Genomic DNA, 23876 nt, shown 5'->3' with positions numbered 1-23876 from the left:
GAACCTATCAGCTACACTATATCAGTATCTATATATATATATATATATATATATATATATATGTATATATGAGCTAAATAACTATCTAATATAATTGGATAAGGAATAGGATCCAGATGAAAGCACAGAGCACAGCAATGTCACTGCTCTCTCTCAGAACTGCAAAAAAACTGCAGAAAATGGCTGCTGGGGAGGTTCTTATATAGTAAGGGGAGGCAGCTTTCCTATTGGTTGCTAGGGATGTTGCTAAGCTCTGACAAAGATATTGCAGTCTTCTCATTGGCCCACAAGCAAGAAGGGAGGTTACTTATGAAAAAAATCTAGAATATTCGCAATTACGAATATATATCACTATATTCTACATCTTTGCGAATTCTCCAAGTGCCGATATTCGCGATAAAATTTAGCAAATAGAATATTTGCGATCAATACTATTCCTAAGGCCTTATGCACATGAACGTATTTTCTTTCTGTGTCCGTGACCATATGCAGAACCATTCATTTCAACGGATCAGCAAAAAAACGGAAGTTAATCCGTGTGCATTTCGTTTTCGTATGTCCGTTCTGCAAAAAAAAAGATCATGTCCTATTATTGTCCGCATTACGGACAAGGATAGTACAGCTCTATTAGGGGCCAGCTGTTCCATAAAATGTTACATAAAATACGGAATGCACACGGACGTCATCCGCATTTTTTGTGGGTCCGGTTTTTAAAGACCGCAAAATACATACGGTAGTGTGCATGAGCCCTTAGCCTGTGACACAGCTCAAACCTTTTCAGGTGAATTGGGCTAAGATGCAATACCAAGAACAGCCACTATCCAATAGATGGCGCTGTGCTCGGTAAGCTGTGAGGAGGATAGGCACTCACCGGATCACCGCAGCCTCTACCAACAACTGACCTCTGGAGGCATCACTGTGTACATACATTACAATTACATCCTGTATTATACTCCAGAGCTGCACTCACTATTCGGCTAGTGGAGTCACTGTGTACATACATTACATTACTTATCCTGTACTGATCCTGAGTTACATCATGCATTATAATCCAGAGCAGAACTCACTATTCTGCTGGTGGAGTCACTGTCTTCATACATTACATTACTTATCCTGTACTGATCCTGAGTTACATCATGTATTATACTCCAGAGCTGCACTCACTATTCTGCTGGTGCAGTCACAGTGTACATACATTACATTACTTATCCTGTTATGATCCTGAGTTCTATCCTGTATTATACTTCAGAGCTGCACTCACTATTCTGCTGGGGGAGTCATTGTGTACATGCATTACTTATCCTGTATTGATGCTGAGTTCCATCTTGTATTATACTTTTTTTTTTTTTTTTTTTTTTTTTTTTTTTTTATAAATTTTATTGGGAAAACTACAAAACATTTACAATAAAAAATTTATTACAGTCTCTCAATTCTTAGTAACCCAAGTGATTATATGTGCGTATATTCCACTCATCTTTTCAAAATATTTAGAAAACCCTCCCCTCCCTCCCTCCCAGTTTGTGGTGCGTCAAAGTAGGACCTTTATATATAAAACAACTTGATCTCAGCTAACCAGACCTCCAACCACCCCATATCCTGGTCCATTGATATTCATTTTCCCTCCGTCTGTATAAAAATTTTTCGTAGTTCATTACCTTATCAATTAAATTTATCCATGTGTTTTTGTTTGGAGTGGATCGGGCAAACCAGGTGCGGCTGATCAAAACTCTAGCCAACATCAATACTCTACTCACGAGAATCTTTTGATACTTATGATTTTTTAATTTGGAGAGATCATTGAGAATAAATACTTGTGGTTCAAAAGGAATTCGAATTTTTAGTTTACACATAATATAGTTATTGATACCGTTCCAGTAGTTTATAAGTTCTGGACAGGTCCATATCATATGGAGAAAGTCTGCTCCTACAGTGTCACATTTGGGACAGTTGGACGAGTCTCTTAACCCACATTTGTTCATCCACAATGGAGTAATATATAATCTGTGGCAGATATAAAATTGTATCAGGACATGGTTAAAGTTCTGGGATAGTGAAGATAGATTCCCAAAAATATTATCCCACCCTTCTATTTGTACATTCGGACAGTCCACCTCCCACGCTTTTTGTCCTGGAGAGTGTATGTCACTAAACCGTGCTTTAAGTAATAACTTATATATATTTGAAATTTTTATTCTGGAATGTGTACCTCCTACCCAATCATTCAGAAAGGATACATTATCTATATCCAACAGCCGCTTATCATCCAAGCTGGATAACACAGAACGCAATTGGAAATACCTAAACCATGAAAGATTTTTTAAATTTTGTATCATTTCTATATAGGATTTAATTTCTCTATCTTTAACTACCTGTGAAATATATAAAATTTTATTCTTCTGCCAAAATGTGTCAGCTGCAATTTCATCCAGCCTTTGTAAATACAAATTATGCCAAAGTGGCGTAAATGTAAGTGAACCCTTAACTTTCAACCATGTCCTAGTTGTAGCCCACACCTTAAGGAGTAGTTTTATAGTCTCTCTGTAGCCTTGCTCATAGCTCTTCAATAGGCCAGATTCCAACAAGGAAAAAATATTATTGTGGGCATGACTATTTACCAACTTCCCCAGTAGTGCGCTATGCTCTGATTCATAGCACCTCAATAGCTGGGCTGCAATAAAGTATCCCTTAAAGTAGGGGAGATTTAAACCCCCGCACTCCACTGATCTATACAAATACTCCAACTTAATTCGAACTCGCTTTCTTCCCCATATTAAATCATTAATTAGTCTCTCTATAAGTTTGAAATGTTTGTCTTGTATCCAAATAGGTGTATTCCTGAGCACATAGAGCAATTGTGGTAATATCACCATTTTGACTAGTGAAACTCGATCAGCTCTAGATAGGGGAAGTTTCAGCCAAATTCCTATTTTAGCTCTGATCTTTACTATTATGGGGATCAAATTAAGTTCTACAAAATTTTCGACCCGAGGCGATATCGTCAAACCCAAATATTGAAAAGTATCAACAATATCCAACTGTGTAACAGGAATCTCTTTCTGTGGTAGGGGGTCTATTGGAAGCAGACTAGTCTTGGTCCAGTTTATAAGAAGACCAGAAACCTCACCAAATAATTTAACCATTTGAATAATCCTAGGGAGAGTGGTTTCCGTATGATCTATAAAAAACAGAACATCGTCTGCATATAGTGAGATACGATCTTGTGTTCCTAGCGTACCAAATCCTTTGATCTGATCGTCCTGCCTAATGGCCATCGCAAGGGGTTCGATATATATATCAAATAATAAGGGAGATAGTGGGCAACCCTGACGGGTGCCTCTGTTTAACTCGATACTGCTACTCAAAATTCCATTAAGACTCAATTTAGCCCTTGGAGATCCATACAATAGCCTAAGAGTACGTATAAACCTCTCTCCAAAGCCCATCCTAGCAAGAACCTTCCAGAGGAAACGCCACTCCACCCTGTCAAAGGCCTTAGAGGCATCTAATGACAGGATGGAGCGGGCGGTCCCCCCAGGGGCCTGGATATTAGAAAAGAGCCGGTGTAGATTATAATGTGTACCCTTATTTTTAATGAAACCGCTCTGATCCGGATGGACTATGGAGGAGATGACCCCAGAGAGCCTTGTAGCAAGGACCCTCGCCAAAAGCTTTACATCTGCATTAAGCAGTGAAATTGGTCTGTAAGATTCTAAATCTAGAGGGTCCTTGCCTTTTTTTGGAATTAGTATCACTGTAGCCTCCATCATTGAATCTGGCAACCTCCCATCCTCCATTGATTTAGTAAAGACCTCCAGTAATCTAGGAAAAATACAGTCCCCATATTTGCTATAAAATTCATATGGAAGCCCGTCTGAACCGGGAGTAGAATTAGATGAACATAATTTAATAGCTCCCTCAAGTTCCTTAATTGAGACCTCCAGTTCTAATGCTTTCTTTTGGTTCTCAGTAATAGTTGAAAAGTTAATCCTATCTAGGTAGAGATCTATCTTATCGTCTGTAATATTAGAATCAGCCTTATACATATCAAGAAAATAATCAAAAAAGGCCTTCTCCACCGGACCCTGACCAGTAACTGTTCTACCATCCCTCACTCGAACCTTCTCTATATGTTTTTTAGGTTGTTGATTGGAGATTACTCTGGAGAGTAGCCTACCGGGTCGCCCAGACTCTGTAAAATATTTTTGACCTTTAAAGAAAAGATTCTGTTGAGCTTTATCCAGTAAAAAATTAGCATATATTTGTGTGGCTTTTTGCATATTTTCCCTATTTTTCTCCGTCTTATTTATATGGAAGGATTCTGTCGCTAAGATCACATGTTTCTCTAGATTTTTCTGTTTCTTTCCATATTCTCTTCTAAGATTCGTGATATTACTAACCATCAATCCCCTCATGTACGCCTTAAAGGTATCCCATACCACTTGAATTTTTGCTGAGCCGTCGTTGATATCCCAGAATCGGCCTATTTCATTTCGAATTATTTCATGTGTCTTTATGACTGATAGCCAGTAAGGGTTTAGTCTAAAGGGAGGTTTTGATATATATCTATCCTGAGAGAAGCATAATTCAAGTACTAACGGGGAGTGATCAGATATTGACCTTGTTTCATATTTCATTCGTTTTATCAATTTCATATATTTGCTATTTATCAGTACTAGGTCAATTCTAGACAATGATTTACCTGCTTTACTAAAACATGAAAAAACCCTTTTCCCCTGTCCCAGATATTCCCAAGCGTCCTCAAATCCAGCCTCCAGGCAGAACCGTGCGAGGGGGGACCCCTGGACCGTACTGTCACCCCTAGCACTCATAGAGACCCTATCACGTCTTCTTGTATTATACTTCAGAGCTGCACTCACTATTCTGCTGACTTCAGAGATGAAACTTCCAGGGCTATTTAGAGAAAAGGAGGCCATTACTTTTATTTGATGTGCTGTGTGTCCTGTACATTGCACGGCAGGGAAACCATTATGGGGGAGATTTATCAAAACTAATGTAAAAGAAAACAGTTTTAGTTGCCCATAGCAACCAATCAGATTCCACTTTTATTTTCTAGAGGAGCTGTGAAAATTGAAAGGTTCTGCTATGTCTTTAAATTAACAATGCCACCCCAACAATGTAAATTAAGAATTCACCCCATAATATATTTGCCAAAATACTAGTGCTCGATTCATGAGTGCTCTATATTAGTGAAGAGCAGCAGGAGCAATCGTCGAATTCGTGATATTTTGAGAATATTCGTCATAAATTTATGATCTCCAGTCATTATTTTCGCAATTGTGCAAATCGGCACTAATGATGCACATTTTTGGTCCCCAAAACATGCAACTTCACATTTTATCAGGTATTACTGATTGGTGCACTAAGTGTTGTGACATCACGGCACTATGTCTGTAGCATGTATGTATGGACAGCAGAGAAACAGTAATCCCTATCACACTACCTAACACCCTGCACTGGAACCTATCAGCTACACTGTATCACCATCTAGCCTACACTGACTATCTCCTACTAACTATCTGTATTATATATGAGCTAACTGACTGTCTAATGTAATGAGTGGAAAGCACAGAGCACAGCAATGTCACTGCTCTCTCTCTCAGAACTCCATAAAACTGTAGAAAATGGCTGCTGTGGAGGTTCTTATATAGTAAGGGGTAGGAAAGTTTCCTATTGGTTGCTAGGGATGTTGCTAAGCTCAGACAAAGACATTGCAGCCTTCTCATTGGCCCTCAAGCAAGAAGGGAGGTTACTGGTGAAAAAAAAATCTAGAATATTCGAGAATATGAATATATAGCACTATATTCTAAATCCTCGTGAATTCTCGAAGTGGCGATATTCGCAATTAAAATTTGTGATTTGAATATTCGCGCCCAATACTACTCTATATAAGACCATCCTGTGCAATGCTTCTTCTAAGACACACACTGCTCTAGACTGTTTATCTGGAGATGGTTATTGACTTCCATTTTAAAATACTTATTCTGCATTTTAAGTAATTCTGTTCAATAAAAAATTCAACCAACAGAACAGGGGACGATATTTATAGAGTTGCTCAATACTAAGTAACCAGAGACCTTTCAGTGAAAAAAAAAACAGAAAAACTTAAGGAATGTTGGTCGCTAGCAAAAGAGCCTTTATTATCTGAGATCAGCCTTCTTCGCTCTTATGAGTGGCTATGAGTGTTACATATAGGGCAGAATGGGTTAAAAAAAGCAGTAAACAATATCCACCTCACCGATCCCCTGCTATTGGAAAATGCCTGGAGTTGCCTGCTCAGCCAATTACAGCCTAGCCTGAGGATGGTCATCCCTACAGCCAGTGATTGGCTGGGCAGGAGTTTCCTCCCACTTCCTGTGTGTCAAGGCGGGAACAAGAGAGCAGCGAGTAAGTGTGAGTAAGGCCAAAGTGCAGGATCGGTGAGGTAAGTAATGTCTCTTTTATTTAGCCTATTCTGACTGTAAGAGTTTGAGAAGCAAATGTACCCACAGGTTCACCTACAGTACATTTGTTGAGGTGCAACTTTAAAGGGGCACTTTTGACAAACCTTGACAGTAAGGTAAGTTTAAAGCGTACCAAAATCAGCTAGGATTTGTGGGGGAAACTCTACAATTGTTGAATTTTAGTTCCAATGTTCAATTTCCCTGCAGCGCTACCACAAGGCAAATTAAGAATGTGCAGTCAAATGACTAGGCTCTCCGTGTCATGCAGGGCAGATCCTCCACAGAATGAGATGCTCTGAGCCACTTCTCTCTGCTCCAACCAAAATATAAGGCTCTTGAGCAGAACCCAATCCATAATTAACTCAGAGTTCTCTAAAAGGATATATGAAGCTAAACAAGACATCCCTTTTAAGCTCCTCTACACCAGTCCATAATCTGTGATAGAAACCCCATCACCACCTACCACCTTCTATGTATGGACACAGCAGCATTAGTATTGGGGGGGGTCAGAGTTAGCATCACACCTAGACTCAGGTGCCTGAGGGGACACCTAGACTCCTTTGCCACATACGAAGAGTGAGTATTAAAAATAACAGATGGGTGGTGGGGATCTTGGTACAGGTTTTGCACTGGGGCAATGTAACCTCAGGTCACACTTATGCACTCATTGTCGGTGCCTAGGTTACAAGGGTTCTCAACCACTATTGAGGCAGTCCAACAGTCATCATTGAAAACAATAGGTTCTCCAGAGGGATAGGAGTGCTACCAAACTCAGGGCAGGGATCTGCTCTATCAGATTCATACAGCCTAACATGGCACATGAAAATGTGGTGCCTAAAGCAGAAAAACATTTTAACGACATGTGGCAAATAAACATTGTATGTCTTCTTGAGCCCATTGGAGGCTCCTACAAAGTAAGAACAAGTGACCTGTCAGAAATTAAACCATCATACAGAAACACATTTTCCCTAATGTCTAATGCAAAACACTAGTGGAAAATATCATTGTAGTTCAAGCTTTTTCCATGTTTCCAGAAAGCCAAAGATCTTAAGTGAATATCCCGGTAACAAACCTTGGGATGAATAATAAATGAAGGAAACATGTACAGTATATGTCTTCTTTCATTAAAATCACATTTCTCGTGACAAGCAAGAGCGCTAATGAAAATGTCTTATGACAAAGTGATAACATTTATCAAGGGCTTTGCAATATTGTAGGCCCCACCTTTTATGATGAGAATGTTCTTCGCATCTGATTATCTCTCCGAGTTTTAAACATTACTATATAATGACACAAACATAAAGGCTAATATACAATATAAATCATATGTATAAACTTTGTTTCATATCCAAGATGTATTTCCAGAACATTTCGACAGCAGCATAAATTCTAATACATAGTAATACTCTTCAGAAATGGTCCAATCTGAAAACATCCAAGAAGAACAAATCTTGGCTTTCCAAAGCTGGCATCTTCTCATATGTATCATGGTCAACATTCTGAGGGTCTCCTTGTCACAAGGGTGCGTATACATTAGACTCTAATGTATATGTACTCTTGTGACAAGGAGACCCTCAGAATGTTAACAATGATGCATATCAGAAGATACAAGCTTTGGAAAGCCAAGATTTGTTGTTCTTGGATGTTTTGAGATTGGGCCATTTCTGAAAAGTATTACAGGAGTCGGGAACCTGGACTGGAACCCTTCTATCCAAGGGAGCCATAGCAAGTAAATGGTGTTCCTCTAATAATTAGAGGAACACCATTTTGTTGCTATAGCTTCCTTGGATAGAAGGGCTCCAGTCCATGTTCCTGACTCCTGTACTATTTGGTAGCAAGAATTTTACAATAGATTGGAAAATTGCCCAAAGGATGATAAACAGAGGCATAGAGGAGGAAACAAACACCAGGCCCTCCTTTTCTGGGTGGCAAAACATATCACAACTTGACCCTTAATGTTTCTTCCTTGTACACCACTTATAGAGCAGCAAGGACAAAGCCAGCATAACTTATCAAACCCTCTACTATCCTAGGCCATTAGGTAAAGGAGTATTATTCCCTTCACTACCATAAGCTAGCATGGAAGCAAGCCTTATCCCCTCCCTTAACTTAAATCACAAGGGAAGCAGTATTAAAGTGGATTTCCAGGAGTTCAATATTGATGACCCATCCTCAGTATAGGTCATCAATATCTGTTGGGTGGGGGTCTGACACCTGGCACCCCTGCCAATAAGCTGTTTGAAGAGGCTGTGTGGCACTCCAGTGAGTGCTGAAGCCTTCTTGCAGCTTACCAATCATAGAGCTGTAGATTGTTTAGTGGCTGTGCTTGGTATTGCAGGCCAGGCTCATTGACCTGAAAAGGTCTGAGCTGCACATAGACCATGTGACCAGTGAACATGAAGTCACTGGCCTAGGCAGAGGCCAGTTGATCAGTGGGGGAGCCGGGAGTTAGACTCCCACAATTCTGATATTGATTACCTACCCTGAGTATAGTCCATTAATATCGAACTCCCAGAAAAACCCTTTAATCCTACTTCTATAGCATAGACCACCAGGGCTACTGACATTAACATTGCCACTACCATAGACAACCAAGGAAGTAAGCCTTAGCCCTCCATTAACTACAACAAGAGGAGTAGGCATGAACACGTCTGCTACCCTAGACCACTAGGAATCCAGGCACTATGACCACAACTTTTGAATCATAACTTGTGATTGTGAGACATTTGAGGCCACACTTAAGAATGCATCCAAACAGCTTCAAAATACCAAAATACCTACAATAGAAAGGCTAAAAAATACTGTCATAAGGTAGATTTACACACTAAGTTTAACAGATCTTCTCTCCATTATTCAAAAGCAGGAACAGTTCCTGGCACCAAGAAAATAATACCTAACATTTCCTTATAACTATGGTTCCCAATTACCCAATGCTGGCGCCTGTTTCTACTTTGAGTTGAAAAGCTGCTGTCATTTTTCCCAAATTATTCAACTTTCGCATGTTGACAAATTTGGCACATCTTTAGACAAGTCTAGAGCAGAGATGAATGAATCAATTAGTTAGCATCGCAATTTGACCCGAATTTTTGAAAGGATTCTGATTTGGTAGAATCTTAATTTCTTCACATTTGTTTGGGTAAAATGTTTAGAGAGAGAGAGAGACAGTGGGGAGAGATATAGATCTTATAGACTTTTAAAGTATTTTTACGGTAATTTAGGTAGAATCGATAAGTACCAAAATCAAATTTCTTGGCCGAAATAAATTTTACTTCAGTAAAATCACAAAATGTTGTAAATTTTTGTGTTTTAAAAATGATGTATGCCAAAATTTGCTCTTTTTTACACCAGAAAAATGGCATACAACGCTTCACAAATTTCCCCCAAATTGCTTAAACAAATTTTTATAATATATCAAGAAGTGAAACTTTTGAATTCCCATTTTAGTAGCCAGTTTTTCTAAAACCAACCCTGTTTCTGACCCTTTACATATTTTTATTTTCTCTACTTCCTCCTATTTCATGGACTAGATGGGATATGAGAGGTGTAGGAACAAGGAGGTTTGAGTATGATAAGAAGTGAAGTCAAACAGCTGCTGGGAGCTCTCATCTGACACATGGGGACTTGTTCCATTGTTCTCATGTGTGCGCTACTGGCAGGAACAAGCAGCTCTGCTCAATCCCGTTGCTTGGCTGTCACTTTCTTTCAGTTTTTACTTAGCACTAAGTCTTCATTGTCTATTACAACAGGTTAGTCATTTGTCTATTTTACTCCCTCTAAAGTAACCCACATTGTGTAGGACGAGTCTCTCTCTTAGTCATGGTCTTATTTATGTCTCTGCCATCTCTTTCATTGTTTCATTAGTCATAGCTATGTGACTTCTGAGGCAACTTTACCTGAAGTCTCGGTTCTTTCTGCAGTGGATATGAGGGTAAAGAAGCTGAATCAGACATATATGATGAGGCTTACTCATAAAGGCAATCCTTATAATCGAGCAAGCTAATGAATGTAATGAAATCATACTTAGGATTTCCTTTTTCTTGGCCTAAATGGTATGGAAGAGCACAAATTTGATATTTTCATTAACATGGAAGCAGATGGTACTAGAGATGAGCGAATTGATTCTACACAAATCAAACTGGGTATGAATTTTTTTCAAAATTTGAATTCCAGTGATTCTGAAACTTGGAACTCACCTTGGATGAATCACTCAAAATGGAAGCCACCATTTTGCAGATCAGAAGATAAAGAAGAAGACATCTGCCACCAAAAAGGGATATTTGGACCGTTTTTTTTTTTATTAAAAAAATCTGACAGTGCAGCGTGTTATTAAACAGGCTGTTACCACCTCCAACCATGCTTTTACCCATAGCCATGCACGTCACTGTCACCTTGACATTACTAATTTCGTCTTGGTGTTAAAGAGCTTGAAAAGTGTTGGATACAGCCGTAGGTGACTCCATGGTATTATACATTACTTTTCAGAGTAATCTGATCACTTTCTATTTTAGATTCTAGATTTCTATTTCTAATCCAACTGGTGATTTCACCGAATTGAACCTGAAATTAATTTTGAGAAATTCGCTCAATTCTAGTATCGTCCCCTGTTGGGTGACACATTTTTTCAAGGAATTGTCCAGGATTAGATAAACATGGCTGTCTGCTTCCAAAAACAGCACCATATCTGTCTACAGGTTGTGTCTGGTATCACATCCTCAGCCCCATTCTCTTCAATGGAGCCTAACTGCAATACCAAACACAACCTGTAGACAGGTATGGCACAATTTTTGGATAAAACAGGCACGTTTTCAGCCCTGTACAACATATTGAGGCTTCCAAAAACTATGTGACAAAGAGACATGACAACTGATGCATAATGCACATACTTCAGTTCGGAAATTTGGATAACACTATTGGTACTAATGAATAAACTGTCCCCTGGCTTGTAGTTGAAACCATGTTAAATCCCCATAGATTGTGTTATAGGCAGGTCAGTAAAAACAATCCTCATCCCTTTTCATAAGCCAGGGTGCTGTAATCTTGTTTGATCAGGTTCACCTCATCTATAATGATCAACGACACAGCTATCTATGATGTCTCTTTCATAGAAGGACTTCATTGAAGCTTTAGATATAAAAATCAATCATATTTTATGAGTCTTGTGATTTCACATTCAGTTTGACTCATTCCTCTATATATTCTAAGAGAATATATTAATATTTAAAAAAAAAATCTGTGTTTACGGAGGAATATGACTTCTAAACGAAGGCAGAAAAAATAAAGTCTTGTACCCAATTTATCAATATACCAATTTTCCCCCCTCTTAACGTTGGTGGAACCTGCTTACGATATGTGTGAACTGAACGGATCACTTTTTTTATTTTGGAAATATTTAAGCGGTAGTATAATTTCACAGGGTCTATGTAGTTTTATTTTGAATGGGCTAGATAGGATGGGACCTCTACTGGTTAGGGCCCATACCTACATAATCATCGTTGCACGGGTTACTTACATTTATTCTTGATAATATTGGCGAGAACATAATATTAAAATTCGTTTTTCTGAAAAATATTGCTCCTTCCTGTATATATACATAATTGATATACATATACCATGTCTTAGAGGAAATATATATTAAATATCGTCTTATATAATCATGTACATAAAGTCTGCTCATTATAAATTTTTGTAATTATATATGGAATCATGATGTCATGGATACGTAAATTTATTGTTAAAAATTATGGGATCTAATTCATTATAAATTTTTGTAATTATATATGGAATCATGATGTCATGGATACGTAAATTTATTGTTAAAAATTATGGGATCTAATTCATAAAATCATGTTATTCCTGACATATAAATTTGTAAAATTCTTGTGTATCCGTTTTTATAAAATCATGGGGTGCAATCTATAAGAAATCATGTTACATTTTATATACTAAATCATGGTGTGAAATTCATGAATATTTGTATGAAAATATGAAATTATGGAATCATGTTTATAGTATTGTCAGTGCAGATTTTGTGTTTATCTTCTTTTGTTTATTTTTTGTTGATTTATCTTCATTTATTTTTCTTCTCCTCGACTTCTTTTTCACCTTTATTCCCTCTTCTTTCCCCCCCTGTTTGTATCCCTATCATGAGCCATGCATATTCAGTGGTCTTAAGTTTTTTTCCGGACTTTATACACCTCATGCAAATCCCATTAAGGGTTAAGACTATTCGCCATATATTCGGATGGGCTCTGGTACTTTCTGAGCCGTTTGGCAGGTTTGTTGTATAGGCTGATATAGCGCTTGGCCAGGATGCGCTGCGCACCGGGTCACGTGGAGACGCAGCTACGTTTCCTTGGGAGGCGGGCTGGAACGCACGTTTGTGTTCCACCCCTCCTCCTGATGAATGCGGCGTCTCCATGATGTCCTCGGCGTGCATCATCGGGCACAAGCGCTCGATAAATAGGTATCAGCTGAATTATACTAATTAAAGGTGTAGCTGCATGAGGGGTATAAAGGGGGAGCCATGGCCACACTCACATTAACCTCCTGACGAAGCTGAGGCGAAACGCGCGTCGGGGTTCCTTCCAGCCCTGTGTCCGGTGCCTCCACCCTTCATCATGTCTGTGGGTATGTTCACGTCCCCAGTGGATATTTTTTTTTGTGTGGGAGTTTGATCTTACAGCCTGGTATCCTTGATTTATTGTATATGGGCAGATTGCATCTGGATGTATTTGATGGATGTCATGTGACTTTGTGCTCCATTGTATCATTACTTTTGGGCTGCATTTTTTCATACAATAATCTTCCCCTGGGTTGTGCAGTGAGTTGAATATCACAGACACTTGTAGTGGATGTTCACTGACATTTTCTACTGGTGAATCACCTCACTGCATATTACACTGACATGTTTTTCATCTGCTTGGCGGGTGTTTGAGGCACCGACGGGGGGGACTATTGTTTCCAGTCTGTTTTGCTGATTATTCTCCATAGCAAATCTGTGTAAAAAATATTTTATGAATTTTTGTGATCCATTGATGATCTAATAAAGTATTTATATTTCTACTGGGCATTCTATGGTTGTTTTTATAGCAGCATTTATAGGTTTATATGATTGGTTCTCTGTTTGCCCCTATTTACGGTATTAAAGTGAGGCCTTCTTTCTTTTTTCGGTTCTATTATCAATATACCAAGCCTGGGACAACTGGAGTTTTTATTTCTTCAAAACGGTCTTTGTTGTCCTCTTTGGACAATCCCTTTCTTTTGAAGGGTCACTCGACCATGGACATTACTGGAAAAAGTTGGAGCTAATAGCAAACCTCACTCCCACTTCGTATTCAACTTGATGTAGTTTCCGCAAAAAAACACAAAATCGAATGTGTTAAAAAGCTGGGATCTAAGCTATCTCTCTGCTGCTCTTTAACTTCCTTTGAAGATCTTCACACATCTCGCTGATTACTTTCAATTGCATGCCACCAGTGCACATACTGCATGCTTTTGGGCTTTGGCCCTTCCTATCATGGTGCATCTTTCTTCCCCCTCTCTTGCACTGAGCACCAGCAGCAGTATCAATGGTGAAGCTGGATGCTGCAGGGTCCCTGCTTCACCGTAGTAATCAGTTGACAGTGGTTCTTAATCTGGGTACTCCCTGATATAGCTTCTACGGCAGTAGTTATGCCCCAGCACCCATTGATAAATGATCACAGGGTGTCACATTTTTGGCAAGCAAGTATTCAAATGACTTTCAGCTAGGAACGATAATGCTGCATTGGTGAGGATGCAATGAGGTGTGTCCAGTACTCAGCCAATATTCAGTAGTATGAAAACTGATGAGGATAGGAATGGGAATAAAGGAAAATATATTAAATAGAAACAACAAAATGGGGTGTCCTTCTTGTGCTAGTTCGTGTCACCATATCATTATTTTAACAGGAGCATCTGAGGTTCATTTATCCTCCAAATAAGGACATAGAGGTACTAATAATAATAATAATAATTATTATTAATTATATGGAGCCACCATATTCCGCAGCGCTTTACAAATTCATCAGGTTCGTGTACAAAACAAAAGTAACTGGCTAATATACAAATGAAACACTAGGAGTCAGGGCCCTGCTCACAAGAGCTTACAATCTATGAGGAATCGGGGGTGACACATAAGGTAGTTGATTGTGATAAGTAGGATTCAAGCCATTATTGACTGAAAGGAGTGTTGCTGGCCGATCTGCTTCGGGTTTTGGACTGTTAGAGGATCGAGTTCAGGCAAGAGCATTTGGTGGGGAAGAGGTTTACTCGGGAAATTGTAATTTTAAGTAGCTTGATAAGCCTGCATGAAAAGATGTGTTTTTAAGGCACATTTGAAGGTAGAGAAGTTGTGAATTGACCTGATATTGCGGGGCAGAGTGTTCCAGAGAGTAGGTCCAGCTCGATAAAAGTCTTGAAGACGGGAGTGAGAGGTACGAATTATGGAGGATGTTAATCTTAGGTCACTAACAGAACTGAGTGTACGAGTAGGGTGGTAGACGGAAATGAGGGAGGAGATGTATGGAGGTGCAGCACCGTGGAGAGCTTTATGGGTGAGGGTAAGAAGTTTGAACTGTATTCTGTGGTGGATGGGCAACCAGTGAAGTGACTGGCACAGACTAGTAGCATCAGTGTAGCGGTTGGATAGATAGATGAGCCTGGCTGCAGCATTTAGGACAGACTTAAGGGGGGAGAGTTTAGTGAGAGGGAGACCGATTAGTAATGCGTTGCAGTGGTCAAGACGAGAATGAGTCAAGGCAACAACAAGAGTTCATCTGGTGCTTGAGAAGTCCAAAGGTCTGTCTACCACATAAAATATAACAGTATGGAAGAAAAACTTCATAGCGGCGATCTCAAAACTACATCATGTACAGTATGAATATATGAATGGAAAGAACAGAGATTTTTCTTCTGCTTGTAACCATGACAAGGGGGCATCCTGTTGTTCTGAGGAAAGACGGTTTCACCATCAACACAGAAGGGGGTTCTCTACTGTAAGAGCAAAGAGACTATAGAGCTCTCTGCCACAAGATTTTGTGATGAATGATTTGTTGAAGTTCAAGAAGGGTCTGGATTTCTTTTTTCAAAGACAAGATATACAGTTTGTGTGCTAGACATCTGAAGATGGCACATTTATCTAGGGATTAATTCTGATTGCATTATTTGGAGTCGAGAATACATTTTTCCCTAATATGAGGAACCTGACATCTGTTTCATATGGGTTTTATTTCCTCAGGATCAACACATTTAGATCATACATTGGATTTGAATGGCCTGTGTCTGTCAAAATTTTCAACTAAGTAATTTTGGTAGTTGGTGGGATCAGGAGCTTCAAACTGGACCATCTCTTGCAGAACTAAGGGAGCTTTAATTTGCAAACGTGGAGGTCACTATAAAGAGTTGTACAGGATCACACTATCCATCAAGAAGAAGTACATGTATGAGGCAACCTGAATTATGCCCAAAGCAGTCATCTGTCTGCCTATATGATATGTAACCGCTCTTGGTTGGTAGAGTTAAGAATGACAGCCAAGACATCCAATTTAAGGAGTCTTATAAAAATGTCTCCCATCGTCTGACATTTCTCTCTGACAGGAAATAACTAAAGGTTGAACTGTCATTTACCTCTTTGAAAATGGATTTCTGACTTATTCTTAAAGAAATGTGGGACATTTTCATAAGAACATCTAAAGTTCAACCTCTCAAGTCAGTTATGACCAGTAAGGATCCATGAGCCTCAATGACTGTTGCAGGTTTAATCTAATATATTCTATATTTCCTTAATATCTTTGAGCTGCTCTGAAAACATATTTTCTTAAGATGCAGATATTCCACTTGGCTGTTGCTAGGACATTGCCAGCATTTGCCACCGGAATGTTAATTTACCTGGGAAGAAACCATTTGACACATCTAGATTAATAAGAAGAGAGGAAATAGATTCTTCTAATCGCTTTACTACATTTGGCTTCAGGATTAGTTGACTTCTGCAGGCTAGAGGAACTTTTTATCATATATATTGGTTCTTATGTTTCTAGGTGCCATCCTCTTCCTTGCCAAAATCCAATTGAGTATGGCAGAATGAAAAGAACTGGAAAGGAGCAGTTTTACACAATATTCGATTCACATGCCTTCAGTTCACCACAGAAAATAATTCTGAAGGCATCCATCTATGAAGCATACGTGCATGTCCACTTTTCTTATAAAAAAAAAAATAATTTATTTGCCCTATTAGTGCATAAGAAATTCATAGATGAGTCTCTCGCTCTATGAGCAAGAACTATAAGCCACCTTTGAAGACAGGGTCCTGGTCTTGAGGATGATGATTGATCTGAATTAGCACTACATAATACTACATTACCCCTGCAGCAGCCGTCTCTTCTCTAAGTAAATTAAGCTTGAGTAAGCCACCAAGGAAATCAGCTGATCTTCCTAATGAATGTTTTTGAAAGGGGGTGTCTTTCATGAGAGCCACTTTAGTAACTTCTATCATTATATTTGTGAATAAATTCATAAAAATGGGCCACTTGTGATGTGCTTAAATGGGGGCTGTCTTATGCATCCCTAAAGGGGATATCCCATCTGAGACACTGAAGGCATATCGTTAAGATATGCTATCAATGTCAGTTAGTGTGGGTCCCACCTGTGAGACCTGATCATATCCACAGAACGAGAGCCTCAAAGTGAACAGAGATCAGCCACACTCTGTTTACAACTATGGGACTTTCAAAAATAGCTGAGCATGCTCCGTCAGCTATTTTTAGAACACCTAAAGAGGTGAATGTAGAAATTTTAAAGCTTGCGCTGTGTGCCATCCTTCACTTTGGAGGCCCTGTTCTCTAGATAGGAGTGACATTAATAGAATATCCTAGCAATATGCCATTAATGGCCCAGATGGGCAAACACCTTTAAGACCCAGCATTGCATTAGATCTTTGTTCCACTGATGGTGGTACTCTGTAAGACCAGTCAAAACCTGGTCATCTATGCCTATAGCGTTACCAAAGTAGACTTCCAGGAAGAGGAAGATGGTGGCCGAAAACTTTTCACTAGATCATTGTTTAGGGGATTACTACAGTTTTTAACAGATATGCTTATGTGGTTTCTCACATCATGTACATCTTCCTCGTGTTAATTTTTTATTTTTTTTACTTTGATTATTTCCCATCCTGTGTGCAGCACTTGCACCTTCCTCTTTTACAGTTCCAGCACCACCCCTATCAACAACCAGCTAACTTATAGGTCCTCCCACCCAACTAGTTACATAGACAATCCTCTATCACTGCCCCTGTTGCTGCTTAGACATGACCATGGACATATCATCACAGGAAATAAGAGTGGCATGGACATAGTCATGTTACCATAGCCCAGAAAGGAAGATGGGAACAATAATGGCATAAGACATAGATTACAAAATGACAGCTACCTTCAGAAATGATTGTTTTACAGAAAGTTGATGCAAACCCTTTAAGGATATATATATATATATATATTTTACTGCTCTATTGGTGAGGCCTACATGTTGGATACATTTTATAGTCTCAAAAACTGAGATATCCACATTAGCACTATTGGGTTGACAAAACAATGGCACTGGGAATTCCATGAACAAATTTCTACTGACATCTGATGGTGCACCATAAACTCACGCAGTTCCAAAATTACACTGAGACCACCAGGCTTACACTTGGAAAGGGTTGAAAACCAATCATTTTGGGTGTACTATGTAAGAGTTAATATAAAAACAATTGTTTCCTTGCTTATGTTTGGGGTCTATCAGCTACCTAATAGCATTTGCTTCATATGTGTATCTTAATTGCACTGCTTGGTGAATTCCTAATTAAATCAAGTCAACATTGCCTGGGACACCCTTCATTACTTGAACGTTCCTTGTACTCGTGAGCTCTTTACCACCATGGATCATTACAGAAAAAGATTGTGGCTGCATTGTTTTTGCCCCCATCTTCAAATCTTCAGAGAAGAGCAGTGATTACGGCTTAGCAGAATATATTCATGACATCACAATTGACTTCCATTACATTGGGCAACTTGTCATTTGCCATATGTCCAAATAATATGTCACATCAACACACTCTTGTTGACCTCTTTCTTCTGTCATAAAGCTTTTCCGCCTACTATAGTTTTACAATTTCGGCATGACCTATTATGCTTTCCAGATTAACCATCTAGTTAATTAAAAAACAGATAGCAAATGTTGTAGGGGTTAATGAGTGGGGATGCCCTCCCTTCTATCACCTCCTTTAAGAGTGGAGACAAGGCTAGCAGCCAAGGTTATTTATAGACCTGGCTGTGCAGGGCAGTGGATAATGCCTAGCGGCTTTCTCTCAGACAGAATCTGTTGAGCTGACTTCTAGGGCTTCCTGGTTTGCTTTGTGCTAAAGCTGATAGACTAATGCTAAAGGTGAGATGATCATGAGGACGGCTAAGGCCTGATCATGAAAGGAGCTCAAGTTAATAGTCTTACCTTGCAAAAGATACTCAACATATAAAAATGCAAATTCACACAAGGACAGTCCCTCAACGAGGAGAATTTCCACTTATTATAAGTAGGCTAGGGTCTCTGACAAGCAGTTCACCTAATTTGTTGAGGGTCGGATCGGCATAAGAAGTAATAAAATGATAGATATCTGGAACTGCAATTTAGTCTCCATTCATCAAGTCTGATAATCAGAAATGTACAGTATATGGGCCGTAATGGTAATAATTAGCCACATTTTTAAGGTATAAAAGAGATGATTCCTAGCATCAGATAGATAGAGCATCCTTTCTGTCTACATAGCATCTGATATACCTATGTGGTCCCAGCTGTCAGTGCTCCAAAGATATAATGTTCCACAATAGATATTGATGAAGGGGAATTCCTATAAGATTTGGGGTTTCCTCCTAGTGATGATAATTTCCACCACTCACTCATGATTGATACAGATATATGGCTCGGAGGTTGTCCCCCCCCCCCCCCCCCATCTCAGTTCCTTTTTTAATTGAAGGCACCTCATTCTCTCGCTTACTTATATTCCAGGATGGACTAAACATTTAGACATTAGGGCAATGCTCAATGACCCGTGGCCAGATGCAAAATATAAGGTAAATGTTCCAAAAACGACTCCAGTCTATTAAAACAGCTATTGTTGTACGTAAGGATCCCATGACCGCTGCTGGACTTACAATTTGGGCATTAAGGCAATGCTCAATGACCGATGGCCAGAAAGGACTCACACGTGTGTCTAAGCACAATTTACTAAATATGAGGCAAATGGTCCTCAAAATTACTCAGGTATATTACAACAGCTATGGTTGTTCATAAGGAGCCCATGACCACTGTTGCCCGGAGACACAATCCACTCTAATGGTCCTATACATGGCGGTTCTTCAGAAAATTATCGGGGACGAATACAAATGCTCTCAATACTTCCGTGAAAGTGCATTTACAAAGAGCAATCATCTCCTCTACATGGGGACCAGTGATTGCTACTGTGGTCAATCTTCCCCATAGAGAATCATTGTTTCTGGGCAGAAGGTTGCTGTTTGAAAAGGTTGCCGACCAAGTGATGCAATCATCTGAACAATGAGCATTTTCTCCTTCGTTGGATGATGGGCCACACCTTTACACGGGCCAATTATCAATAACAGGCATTTATACAAACGCTCATCCTCGATTATTTACTTAGTGATGGGCCTGTCTAACGCTTACTTGATTACCAGATTACTTTTCCAGCATAGATTGATATGATTTCGAGAACCCAAAAAGAACCAAAACAACCCAGAATATTTTGATTTGTGATAAATTAAGGACAGTGCAGTTACTAGTATGCAGGCTAATGTCATATTGTCCCAGTAAATTTATAGGGTACTAATTTACATGTTAGAAAAAATATGTCCCCTCCCACATATTGCTGGAATACACCCACCAGGAGAACAGATCCACCCTATCTCATCTTATGTAGATGAAAACAATGGGATGACCATGGGATTCACCACCACTTCATCTATATAGGACTTGTAATCCCTGTAGAAAGGGAGACCATTGAGAAGGTTCACTCTTCTCATGGAGAAGTTGGGTAGGACAACCCAGCTGAGAAGCAAACCAGTCCATTTGCCCATCTTCAACAACTTGAAATGCTTTTATGTCTCAAAATTTAAACTCTTTGATGGTATATCCAAGGTTACTCCCCTCCTCCAATGGCTAGACTTAAGGATTTCTATCTCCATTAAATGGGCACCACATAATGCTTAGTGCTCATGTATCCAAACTGTGGTCCTCATCTAGTACCTACGTGCACAAGCCAAACCCCCTCCCCCAATCATAATTAGTGACTTTAGCTCGAGGCACCTTAATACAAAAGGTCATTTTCATAACAGCCTTACCCGACAGAGACCCAAGATCTAAAAATGGATTGTCCAAACTGGGCGACCCCTTTAAGCTTTCTTTCTAATTAACATTCTAGACCAGAAGCAGTAAAGTTCACTCATTATACTGAATCCCTCATACATTTTCATTTCTCCAGGCATCAAAGCATTAGTTTAATCATCACCCTTGGTAAAAGTGACCTACTAACTAGAAGTAAATCCCAATCTGATCCGAACCGTTGCACTCAGTCAATCTCTGCCATGTTTGATGTATACGATATATATATGTATAAGAGAATAAGAGGAGCGGTACATCCATGATACAAGGCTGGAATCCAGACTAATAGAGAGGAGGGTTATTTACTATCACGGAGATATCGGCTTGTCTCTATCATAGAAATAAGTGCATTGGGAAGAGAAATCATAATATGAGATACAACATCAGTTAGATAGCTACCTTAGGTATCTACAGTACCCTACGTCTCTGTCTATTGATATTCTATCTATCTAATATATATCTATCTATTATCTATCTAATTGCATATCTAGCTATCAATATATCTACATATATAAACTATCTGTCTATCATCTATCTATCAGTAGATATATATATACCTATCTCATCAATTTTATAGCTATTATCTATCTACACATTACTATCTGACATCTTTTAATCTTGTATCTATCTATCTATTTATCTATCTATCTATCTATCTATCTATCTCATATCTATCTACATATTATCTATCTATCTATCTATCTATCTCATATCTATCTATCGCATATCTATCTATTATCTATCTATCTGTTATCTATCCATCTATCTATCTATCTCATATCTATCTATCTATCTATTATCTATCTATTATCTATCTATCTATATATCTATTATCTATCTATTATCTATCTATCTATATATCTATTATCTATCTATTATCTATCTATCTATCTATTATCTATCTATCTCATATCTATCTATTAGAATTAAATATTTTTTTTCCATTTATAAATCCCCTTTATTTTAAATGTTTAGTCACATGCAACAAGATATATCAATCTTGCTTTAGAGGAGTTGAAGTGTTAGCTCCTGGGAGCAGGGCGGCAGCCTCTTCCTGTCTGGTGCTCTATATACAGCTTTACAGCTAGCAAAAAGCTATAGGCATATGCTGGCTTACACATAGATAGATAGATACATAGATACATAGATATATAGATATGAGATAGATAGATAGATAGATAGATACATAGATAGATAGATAGATACATAGATACATAGATACATAGATAGATAGATATGAGATAGATAGATAGATAGATATTCTGTAAAAATAAAGATGTACAGATGTAGCAGAGCTAACACACAGGCTTTATGAGACGTGTTATCTAAACTAAATGTGTTAAGCAAACACCTTCAATTGCTTTTCAATGGCTTTTGTCTCAAGATAACGCGATGAGTTAAGAGTTTGTGCGTTAACCCTACTACATCTGTACAGAGCTAAACTGCCTGTGATAACTCGTTGAGTCAAGGTAACTCATTAGATTTACTGACACATAATGCATTGTGATAACACCACTCACTAACAGTCTGCTGCACTGACAAACTCAGCACTGCTACATCTGTTGATATAACACAGTCTACGATAAAGCACAAAAAACATAGAATAATATATACTGTAGATATGTAGAACTCATTTTAGTTAGTGGTTGAAGCACCACCTTTCAGGACAGATGAGGATATCCCACACCGCCATATACTGGAAAACACTAAATGTGCCGCCCGGTTGATGGAACGGGACACTGCATGCATGGAATGGACAGGACACAGATAAGTTCACACACACAATGCACACACAGCACCGGCGCTTACAGGTGTCACACCGCTGTTTGCCCAACTTTAGCACAGCGCTATCAATATTAATAGAAGCCGCCAGCGTGAACTTACAATTTTTTCAGAAGTACCAGGTCTGGTGCCATTGAGACCCACAAGTGATGGCAACGTCTGTGACATCCAGTTGGTGACCATTGCCATAGTGCTGAGCACGGCCCCGATTTTTAGCAGGGGGACTGTCATTGTGCCACCAAAAACACCATGCTCATGGGGTTGGCATCCTGACTGCCACCCCTTCTCCTGTCTCCAGGTGGGTGTCCCTGTATGAAGGTGTGCAGAGCTCAGGCAGGCATGGAGGTGCCCCTTAGGGAGGGGGTGAAGCTTGGCTGCACTGCAGCTCCTGCCTGTGTCAGACCTGGGCACAGAGTGAAAGGAGGATGACAGAGGGAGAGAGAAATCCGCTCCCTCCTCCTCTCTGCCTCCGCTTCTCCCTCCCTCCCCGCGTCCCTGCCTGAGAAGCCACAGGCTGGGAGGACTCAGCCAGACATCTGTCTATCCGTCTATCTATCTATTATATTTGTAGTTCTTTAGCATCATATTCTACACCATTTTATAATTGGGGAAGCAAAACACAAATAAAAGTAATGAAAACAAAATGTAATGAAAACCATACGAATAAGAGCTCTATCTATCTATCTATCTATCTCATATCTATCTATCTATCTATCTATCTATCTATCTCATATCTATCTATCTAATCTATCTATCTCCTATCTATCTATCTATCTATCTATCTCATATCTATCTATCTAATCTATCTATCTCCTATCTATCTATCTATCTATCTATCTATCTATCTATCTATCTATCTTCTATCAATTATCTATCTATCTCATATCTATCTATCTTATATCTATCTATCTATCTATCTATCTATCTATCTATTATCTATCTATTATCTATCTATCTCATATCTATCTATCTAATCTATCTATCTATCTTCTAATGTAAATAATAAAAAAAAAGCTTTATTGGCACCTCCAAGTAAAACATTTAGCATTCCCAAAGCAAAAGAAAATAATAGGTATTGTGGATGTGGAGGGGGGTTTAAAGGGAAGGATGTTGGGTTAAAGGGGCAGTATAGGGGTATAATACTCCAACGTATAGTGTGCAATAAAGGGGTGGGATTGATAATCAGTGATG

The 23876-nt window shown here is 38.9% G+C and overlaps 1 protein-coding gene across 2 annotated transcripts in view; it reads right to left on the bottom strand.

Moving 5' to 3' along the window:
- Positions 1-23876, bottom strand: part of OLFM2 (olfactomedin 2) — a 341534-nt gene that overhangs the window by 168914 nt on the left and 148744 nt on the right. The window contains exon 1 of one of the 2 annotated variants that reach the window (XM_044278869.1): positions 22788-23087. The exons of the other annotated variant lie outside the window; for it this stretch is intronic. Coding sequence (XP_044134804.1) covers positions 22788-22916 — 129 coding nt within the window. The 5' untranslated portion in view covers positions 22917-23087. Of the gene's footprint in view, positions 1-22787; positions 23088-23876 lie in introns of those variants that run through there. 2 annotated transcript variants of the gene reach the window in all.

Source organism: Bufo gargarizans, chromosome 2 (genome assembly GCF_014858855.1).
Source record: "Bufo gargarizans isolate SCDJY-AF-19 chromosome 2, ASM1485885v1, whole genome shotgun sequence".
In the NCBI taxonomy this organism is placed as follows: Eukaryota; Metazoa; Chordata; class Amphibia; order Anura; family Bufonidae; genus Bufo; species Bufo gargarizans.
The sequence above is the reverse complement of the archived record's forward strand: the minus strand, read 5'-3'. Positions and strand labels throughout refer to the sequence as shown.